This window comes from Lepisosteus oculatus, chromosome 11, assembly GCF_040954835.1.
Source record: "Lepisosteus oculatus isolate fLepOcu1 chromosome 11, fLepOcu1.hap2, whole genome shotgun sequence".
NCBI classification, from domain to species: domain Eukaryota; kingdom Metazoa; phylum Chordata; class Actinopteri; order Semionotiformes; family Lepisosteidae; genus Lepisosteus; species Lepisosteus oculatus.
The window spans coordinates 17,063,604-17,073,534 of record NC_090706.1 but is presented as its reverse complement, the minus strand read 5'-3'; the positions used below and the strand labels follow the sequence as shown (position 1 = coordinate 17,073,534).

General features: G+C 44.2%; 1 protein-coding gene across 12 annotated transcripts in view; it reads left to right on the top strand.

The window, feature by feature from the left end:
* The window catches only part of nfixb (nuclear factor I/Xb), a 202,478-nt gene that overhangs the window by 27,054 nt on the left and 165,493 nt on the right, over positions 1-9,931 (top strand). Inside the window, exon 1 of one of the 12 annotated variants that reach the window (XM_015349040.2) lies at positions 54-145. The exons of 10 other annotated variants lie outside the window; for them this stretch is intronic. In XM_015349040.2, the coding sequence (XP_015204526.1) occupies positions 143-145 (3 nt within the window). In that variant the 5' untranslated portion in view covers positions 54-142. Of the gene's footprint in view, positions 1-53; positions 146-9,931 lie in introns of those variants that run through there. One more of the 12 variants, XM_015349043.2, reaches the window with a different exon arrangement.

Genomic DNA, 9,931 nt, shown 5'->3' with positions numbered 1-9,931 from the left:
CCGTCTTGCGCTGAGAGGTTTGTGTGCTTCCGGTATCACCGAAGAAATCGAGTCTCTCTCTCTTTTTGGAAGCTGCACTTTTTTTTTCCTTTAAAGAAAAAAATGGGTCTTTGAGACTTTTGGCAAACTTCCCTGCACCATAATGGTACGTGCCGTGTAAATCAATAATTTGCTCTTTTTAATACGTTTGAAAGGCTGTAAACAAGTCTTTTTCTCTTTAAACCAGAAAAGAAAACGTTGCTTTGGCAGCACCTTTTAGTACCTAATAAGAAACAAGGAGTCTTTAGTTTGCTTCCAACTTTCACGGCTTTTTGTGAAATATATCGCTTATAGCTTTTTATTCACATGAGGCATAACTTTCTCATTAACATAGTATTTACAAGCCTGTTGTGCGTCTATCTGAATGTAATTAATGAAGTCTGTAGGGTAGGGTTTCTATTTTAAGAGATTTTTTTCCTGCTTGTGTGTGTACGTGTTACCAAGCGAAGGCGCCTGTTCCCTGCGATTCAGGGCTCCTTAAATCGCGATCAGTCATGAGTAACTTTCTCTAAAAGTGTTTTTTCCAAGTTCAGTCGGTAAGTATTGGCGTCAAATATGATCGCATCCTCCACACCCCCACCCCATAACCCTTTTCCTACCCTTCCAGGAGCAAACTCTTTTCAGCTCCGCTGATGTGAAGCCTAGGATAAAACTCCCTTCTGTCTCGTCTCCGTAATTACCGATGTCAACCTCGGAGCGAGTCACCGGCGTCCTGCGCTGGTGTGAGGTAGACCCGTGTGGCCCTTGCACCTTTGCGAATTTGAGAAAAATCCCATGGCCGACCTTTTATATAGATACTGTACATGTATATACCCCTTTTCAGACTTAATTCAGCCTGCGGCCGAGGATCGTTTTCCAGTGGTGTGAGTTACGCGCACCACATGCGTGGGTAGCTCTGTATAGAGACGTGCTTTTCGTAAACTGTGGTCCTTCTGTGTGTCGTCAACCCCCAGGGAGTCATCTGCTGTCAGACACACTTCGTGTGAAAAGTTCCTGTCAGACTTGCGAAACGCCGAGGTGCCCGGCTGCCAGTGTTCGTCGCTGGCGGCTCACCGGATGCAGGGCGACGCTGGGGATGTGACAGTCCGCTTGAGGATAAATCATGAACCAGTGGGGCTCGGTGTTTTCCCCGTTAAGCACGTTCGTTGCGAACGTGCATGGGCCAAAAAAAAAAAACCCACTGAAAATGTCGGGTGTCCGGAGCGAGCTGCGTGAGTGATTTATTGCGCGTACGTGGAAATTGTCGAAGTGGAGGGTAGCCTCAGCGTCTTGCTGCGACTCTTTCCTCAGTGTCGTCCATGAGCGCTGTAATCCTTCGTGACTAAACTGCGAGGAAGCAGGTGCAGGTCCCCGAAAATGAGGCTCCCCTTTTCATAAAAGGACAGATTGGCTTCGGCAGGTCGGGCTATCTTTGGTTTGCAGTACTGCAAATATGAAAAAGCGTGTTTCCGTCCCCTTGCCACGAAGAGGCAGGGCACTCAGCAACTGCCCCCGCTCTCTGGCCGGCTGGCGTGGACCGCTTGAGAAGGGCGCCTTCTCCGTGTCTGGTCAGATAGGTCCCCGGCCGCCAGCGCTGCCAGACCACTTTCTGCACCTGATTCTGAAACAGAGCCCCTTTACCCTGACACACATAGATATATTTCACCCGAGCAGATTTACAAATACTAGGGTGTTCGTTTTAAGTACCAGTTGGCGTACCGGTCGTACTCAGTTTTATTGGTTAATGTGTATGATTTTGAATAGGACTCCTAAGCGAATCACGCAAGGTGCTGTTAAAAACTTCGAAGGTCTCTTTTTGCATTTTCGCTCGGTGAGATTAGAGCGACTTTCATTTATGCCTTCCCTATCCCCGGCGCTTTTGAGAATTATCGCATAATTTGTGTTCGAACTGGGTTGTTTATTTGAAGGAAAACGTTCGTATGTGGGAGAATTGTCAGGCGTGTGCGGGTGGCTGGGCTGGAGGAAAAAAACTAGACTTTTTACTCGCCACAACGGACTTCAGCGAAAAATGTGTAACACATCAAGATTTGTTTCCCCTCTTAAGGAATAGAGAGGAATTTAGAGAACGCCGCGTGTAGAATCTGACTCGTCGAGAATCGATTTCCAGGTGCGAGTTCACGTTTTCTGCGAGTTTAAGACGAGCCTTTTTACCGAGAGGGCTTGGATACGAGTCTTTCAATGTACCGGAACATCCAAAATGTATAGCCGTACACCGGATAGTATGCCGAATCGTCGTAGATTTAAAATAGATTCTTTTAAAGTGTTTTGTTTGAATTTCGCCTTCAGCCAGTCCGGCTCGACTCTGTCAAAGCGCGGATTTCAGTGCCGCGCTGCGGCCTGCGGTGTGTGTGAGAGAGGCAGCGCGGATCGAATTCGTGCGCCTGGACTCGGGCGCGCACGAAGCTCGCTTTTCAGCGTCGAGCTGGAAAGGAAACGAATATCCGTCAGTTACATTTCTAAATGGAGGAGTCACATCCATACGATAAATGTTAAAAAATAGCCTACAGCCTATCCCAGCGACAGAACTACAGGAAAAGTTGGAAAGGGGCAGAATTTGTGTTGAAAACCGGGACAGCGTTGTTTGCGCTGAAATGCTTCTATGTACAGCAATACCTCATTGCGAAATGTAAACATTATCATGTGTATTTCTTGGATTTAGCTCCGGATTTGCGGATACAGATTTTTACATTTAAATACAGATCTTTCAGATTACATGATTTCAGATTCACTCGTGTGCTTGAGAGATACGAAAATAAATCACTTAAAAATCTTCTGCTGCGCAACTCTGGACAACGTTGTTACTTTCTGGTAGAATCGACAAACTGCGTTGAAACAGTTAATTCTGGTCACACTTTAGGTTAACTCTCGCTTATAACCGTCTATTAACATCCTTTTCACATGCAATGGTTTAAAATCTCATTAAGAAATTATTATATAAGCTTTACAGTTAGCGGTATGGTTCAGGCTATGGTCGGGATTAGGGTTTGTTAATGCCATGGAATTAATCCACAGTAGATGTTTGCTGTGATTTAATTGAAATCATTCTACTAATAGTTGCTTAACAGAGCAGCAGTGCTAAATTACAGCGGGGCTCTGGTCCTATAACTGGAAGGGTGCAGGTTCAGATCTTAAGTTGGGGCTCTGCTGTTGTGCTGTGAAAGGGAAGGTTATTTGATGAGTTTGCTTCAGTAAAATACCTTGCTCTAAATGGGTACAAATGTAAGTCACTCTGGATAAAATCACAAGCTGAATTAGTTAATCATAATACATAATACATCCATTAAACATTTATTAAATGACGTGCACAGTTAGTATAGTATATAGTATACTGTATTATTACTATTCAAAGTGTAAAGCTGTAAGCTACATTTGTCAAGTTGTGTTTCACTGCGTTTATTGACTGAGAGAATATAATTTTCTGTTGTTTTGGAGGTGGGAGTTTTTTTGTATTTTGTTCAAGCAGGAATTGTGCATTTGTTGTTTTACATACACAAAATTGCTACTTTGCAAGAGTAACATAGATGATGTTTTTTTTTTCCCTTGAGATCTATCCAGCAATATCTCGGGTTTCTTTGGCTGTGTGGGGAATAATAACAGGAGTTTGTTTTCAGAGCTGTGTAAATTGTAATATAATTATATCCTGTAGTGATGATGTTGGTGCATATTAGAGAGTAGGACAAGCCAGTTTCTGAATCTGAAATGCTGGTTATAAGTCTCGGCTGGCCAGCCTCTTTTGGCTTTCTGTGGAGGTGATGTCATCTGGTGAGGTCTCAGCTGGATCGAATGGCACCCTCGTTTCTTTCAGTGAATGGCTTTTCCCCCCATACAGAACCGCAAGGAAAAACCCGATAAGACTCGTACTTTCATATCGGCTGGACTCTTGTGCAGGGCGAAGGCTGACGGGCAGGGTCGTCTCCTGCTTGTTGCCACAACCTTTTGCTGCTCACACAGGCGAGGAGAAGTTAACACAAAGTTACGTGGACTGGATTTCTGATCTGTCAGTCCCGTCAGAGTGAGCGTCAGCAGCTATGGAAGTGAACTAGCTCAAACTGCCGTGCAGCGGGGGTTTTATATTCCTCTCCGAGAACTGCCTGAACTATTGTGTGTGATCAGAGCTGGTGAAAAATCTGGTGGAAAAATCTGAGCAAGGACAAGAGGGAGGTGTGCATCAGAGCCCGTTCCATATCATTATCCCACACTGTTTATTGCTGTGCAGGCTGTTACCTGCAAGAGCGGTGATATCACATTAGGTGCATCCTGTGTCATCTATACGTCACTCTTCATATCCGGAGGAGCTCTCATCAGAGTAAAGTCAAAACCCATGTGGCTGTGAATATATGCTATACATAGTGTCGCATCAGTGACCTGCGCTTTGCATTAACAGATTCGTGTAGTATTTCCCTTTGACGTCATAATGCTCTCACCTGTCTCCCAGACCTCTGACTGCCAAGATTCCTGTTCTGTTTTTCCTGATGGGACCTAACGCGTAGGAGATGAAAACATCGGGCAGTGTGCACGGCTGTGATTGCTGTTCATTGGTGGTGGTGGTGATGGGTGGGGGGGAGGACTGTAGGGACATGTGATTAAAATGAAACGAGGCGTCCAACTTTAATTTTCACCCTCCCACACCCTCTGAAAAAACAAGTAACAGACACACGCGCTCACAGAAAAAGGAAACAAATGGGATAAAACAAGTATCTCTTTAGGGAGCAGCTTTGATGAAGTGGGGAGCGCAATTAAGGCTGCAAATTGCCATTGTTAAAAGCAATTTAAAGAGCTCCTCAAAAGCAGCACCACACTGCAGATGAGACGGGAGGACAGAAGCGAGGATTCATATAGAGAGTTGGACTGACTTCCCTCTTGTCGAAAAGCACATGGCCCAACATGTTGTTGACTATCACAGACAATTTGTATTTCAATACTAGGATTAACCAGACCACAGGTATTTAAGGAACAACCGATGATGAACAGTCTCGGATATCAGCAACCGTCCAATTTCACAATTGTCCCCACATGGCAATAATCGGGGAACACTGCAGAGCTAGTTTCTGGAGGCCTCGACTTGGTCTCACCTGCTGCCTTACCTGTTGACGAAGGGCGGATGTGACTCAGTTTGCGTTGCGTCTGCAGTCCCTGGGAAAGGCCAATCTGAACCTGTGCTGCAGGCAGCATCCATGATTTATCTCATGGTTATTTATTGCTCCAGTAATTACTCATCTGTACCCCTCAGGCAAAACATTGATTCACCTTCCGCTCAGAAATGTCTTAACTTTTCAGTTGGTGAGAAATTAAGCTACAAAAGGACAGTGGTACGGACAGAGTGACAGTTTATCCAAGGGCAGCATTTTTGTGTGTCCTGGTTTTGTCATCATTGAGCTGCTAGTCACTCTTGGGTAGGACACTGAAGGTTCAATTCCCAAGTGGGACACTGTTGTTGTAGCCTTGACTGAATTGTGACTGCATGGAAGTGCAAGAGCAAGAGGCACTTTACACAAAGAGTTGTGGGAGTCAGCAACAAGCTACCCAGCCATATTGTTAAAGTGGATATCTGGCTTCCCTCAAGAAGTGGCTGGTTAATTGGATCAATTATCTAATAACTATCAAATGGAAGAAGTGGACCTCCTCACTTTTGTAACCTTTCTTATGTTCTTTTTAATTTTATCCTTGTTTCTGCATTTATTTCGATCCCGTTATAACATTTGGTCATTGTAGTGTTTGAAACCCCCTTACTGTTCAACCCTCACCCCCATTCTCCCAATATTGAGTTGAATATAATACCATATTTACAGTGTGTCCCCCCTGGGGTGGCTTTGGCACTGAGTTGCATGATGTTCGTTTGTTCCTCCTTTTAATTGTTTTAACGAGTTTTCCCCGGTGCTTTGATGTGGCTGCCACAGACCACGTTAGCAGTTCGTCATCAGCCGTCCGTTACCAGCAAAAATTATGAGACGTAATAACAACAGTAATGACAGTAATAAACAAGACATGGCTGTGAGCTCCTGGGGGCTGCTGTGTGGCCTGAACTAGAATCATGAGGGGACCAGCTGCTGAGTGTGTGAGTGTGTGTGTGTGTGTGTGTGTGTGTGAGGGTGAGAGTGTGTTTGTGTACTCATTGCATGTAACACTTGAGGCCTGAACTCAGTTAGGCACCAAGGCCTGGCTGATTCACCTCTTGTATCCCATTTTCCTGCCTAATATATGTGCATGCCCCTTAAAAAAAAAAACACACAGGTAAACATTTAAATTCATTCGAATTAAGCCCTCAAATGTCAGACAAGAGAGGTAGATTTAGCCTATATGCTGGGATAGCTTCACAAGTGCAGAGCTTATCTGTTCATAAGGAAAGGTAGTTCTGAGAACAGGCCATTCAGCTCTTCAGCAGCTACCATGTTTCTCTATGGCACCAGTGTCAAGGTAGTTTTGGTTTTGATAAGTCCCAGTATCAGTGTATCTGTATCAGCCCTCACAGTGTGCTTCTCTAATCTTTTCAATGCAGTGGTAATTTTGAGTTAGTTTTTTGTGGAATCCATGCAACATTCTAGCTCACTTCTTACTGAATTAGGCTCGCAATCCTTATTTAAAATGGCTAAGGAAATCAACCTCATTCTTACGCTGTTATATATAAAAGGGAGATAGAGCACAGTTTTATATATTTAACTGAAAATCAAAAGCAAAATCATATTAAAATGTTTGCTTTGTTGTCTGATATTTTTGCCAACTGAAAATTAATTCCTTTGGTATTCAACAAATGTAAAATATTGTCAGAAATTGCTTTCATTGCTTTATTGCAGAGAAATAAATGTGCACCATTATTGTTGTGACTTTCATAAATACATTTCTGTAATTTGTGCCTGAAAAGATTGTGATTTCAGAAGTATTAACACTTCCAAAAATCAATTTATCTACCCTGACTGTCAAGAGATTCTTTAAGAAAATGTTTCATGACATACGTACTGTACATGCTTTTAAGAATCAATAATGTAATCCAATACACACCTCCCTGTTTTGTAAAGTACTTGTGCTATGTTTCTGTCCATTTAGGTCAAAAATATATTTCACAGAGTTTTTTTTAATTTGTGAAATGTTAATTAGATTAGGCCTTTAGGCTGGTTTTGCTCAGGGGTGTCCATATGGACTGGACATATGTTACTTATCTGTAAAAAGTGATTCCATATTTAATTAATACTATGCATCATAAGGGCATGTGCATGTGAAGAGATAGTGGTTGTGCTTTGGAGGATTACATCAAATCATGTCATTCTTCAGCAAATACGTCATGGTAATATATGAAACCACTTCATGTGTTTTAGTCGTTTCAACTAATCAGATTTATATTTCTTGGATGAGTGAATTAGAACATAACAGCAGTTACAGACCAGAGGAGGCCGTTCAGCCTCCACTATCTAGCCTGTGTGGTATTTAGTAGCTCATTGATCCAAATGTATCACCCAGATGTTTCTTGAGAAAAGCCAGGGTATCAGCTTCAACACTGTGGCTGGGCAGCTTGTTCCACACTCCCACCACCCCTTGAGTAAAGAGATGTCTCCTGTTTTCCTCTTTAAATGCACTTCCATGTAGTTTCCACTCTTGTCCTCTGGTTTGTGTGCATAGAAGCGGGAGACTCTATTCACGCCACAGATCTTCACTCGGGCCCAGAATTTCAGAAACGCACACAGATTGTAAATTAGTGCTGTACTCATTTGTCCCTTTGCAAGACTTTGAAAGAGTTGCGTAATTACTTTGGCTTCCTGGAAAACAACACATCACTGTGTTGTGCAGGTTCTAACTATGCATTTAACCTAAATCGTATTTTGTGGATTCCTGGTTGGCCTAATCAATAAATGACCTCTCTTTATGTGCAAGGTGGTGAGGTTGAGCCCTGTCGTCCGGACCTGACTTGTTTTGTATCCAGGGAATGTCATTACCCCCGGGATTGGGATTGGGATTGGGATTGGGATTGGGATTCCCTCCCCCCCCCCCCCGGGATTGGGGAACTGGGGTTTCCCCTGAAGGCTGTCGTGGAGTGACAGTGACAGAAGGGGACTTCAGGATCTTGAACTGCAACTTGGCAAAACCACTGGACAAACCTCAAGCTTAGACGTGTGCAAAATCACGACAGGCAGTACCGTCGCTCACTGCTCCTCTCCTTTGCACAAGCCATGTGCAGCTGGGATAAGGCATATCATGGGAGCCACAAATCAAAAATCAGGGCTTGGCGGGGTTGGTGGCACTGCCACAGTTTATAATGCTGCTTTGTCTTCAGTGTTAGGGGGAAAAAAAACAGCATTCGAAAGGGATCCTGCAGCAAAGAGTTCAGTTACAAATAATTACGTTTCCTGGTGGCTTTGCATCAGCATTGATGAGTACCCAATGAGAGGGTGAAGAGGAGAGGGGGGGGCATTCTTTGCATTAACCCCCCCCGTCCCCCTCAGCGCCCTCTCCCCACCCAGGCGCTGGAACCTGAGACCTGCAGAGAGAGGGCTCTGCCCCTCCCCTCCCCTTCCTGCTCCTCTCCGCGCTGAAGCCCCATCCCGCAGGCTGCCTGCAGCTGTTTTCCACACACAACCGCAGCTTCTCATTTTCCGTCTGCACTTTCCAGGCCTAATTCTGGGCTTTATTTGACTGCTGAGTGTTATTTAACAATGTAACTCATTGCGAAGATATGAATAGCCCCTGCTTCCTTCGCGGCGGTTCCCTCTGGGGCTTTGGTGGTTAGCGAGCATCTGGGACTCGTTACTGTGGGTGGCAGCCTGGGAGGTACGGGGCTTTGGGAGGTAGAGGCGGACACTTCACGGCCCCCTCTTTAAGGCAGGAGGGGTGGCCTCCGGGGGCACATGCACGGGTCTCCAAGTGTCCTACGGACGCCACGCCCCGATGTCCTCCCCCTTACCCCCTTGAAAGCACGGAAAGTGTCTCCAGGGGTTCACGAGCATAGGAAAGGCATTTGATACAGCTTGCCGAATTTTGGGGTTAGGGTTACAGGTTGGATTTTGGAGCGGAGTCAATGCGATGGAATTAAGCTCGGGGTTAGGGTTATGGATACGTTTCGACTTGTGGTGAGGGAGGTAGATATTATGTAGACACAAGTGAATACTAGAGGAGCTGTGGGTACTGCTGTACTTGCTCAGGAGAGCATGAGGCATGTCGATATGCTATCTGCCTGCCTGTCTCTGTGCTGTCTACCTCTGTGCCAATCAAGCAATAAGCCAGTCATTAAATCACACCAGTGACCAAATCTCTCTGTGACCGGAGTGAGCTCTTACAGCCCAGCATGCCCTCAGAACAACAATACAAGTGCAAGGCAAGGGAAATGTTACCAAATCAATTACAGGGAAGAATGAAATATCAACACACAAAAACAGGCTATAAAGGCCTCCTCTTGTTTAAAACCTGATCTGATCCTCATCCAGTTGTTTTATCCAGCCAGGAAGGACTTTACCAGCATGGGCTTGGTAGCCTGTTCCCTACTCCCACCACACTTTGTGTAAAGAAGTGCCTCCTGTTTTTACTTTTAAATGAACTTGCATGTATTGTCCACTTATGTGTCAACTGGTTCATGTTTCACTGTTTATTCTGAAGAAGTCCAGTGGATTGACTTATTGATTATTATGGAATTTAGGGGATTCAAATCAAATGGCCTTTAAACAGAATTTTGTTTTGATAACTGAAGCACAGCTCAATTGCACTTTAAAAAGTGTATTGTACCTACGGTGAAAAGAAACCTTAAAATATAATGTGCACATGTACAGTATATGTTTGCAAAAGTATAAAGAAGGTAAAAAGAACCTTAACTGTTATAAGATAAATTGTTTGAGAGTTCTTATTGTAAATTCCAAAATCGGTTTGAATTTTGGTTTCATATAAATCTTAACTACATGTATGTGAAAACACC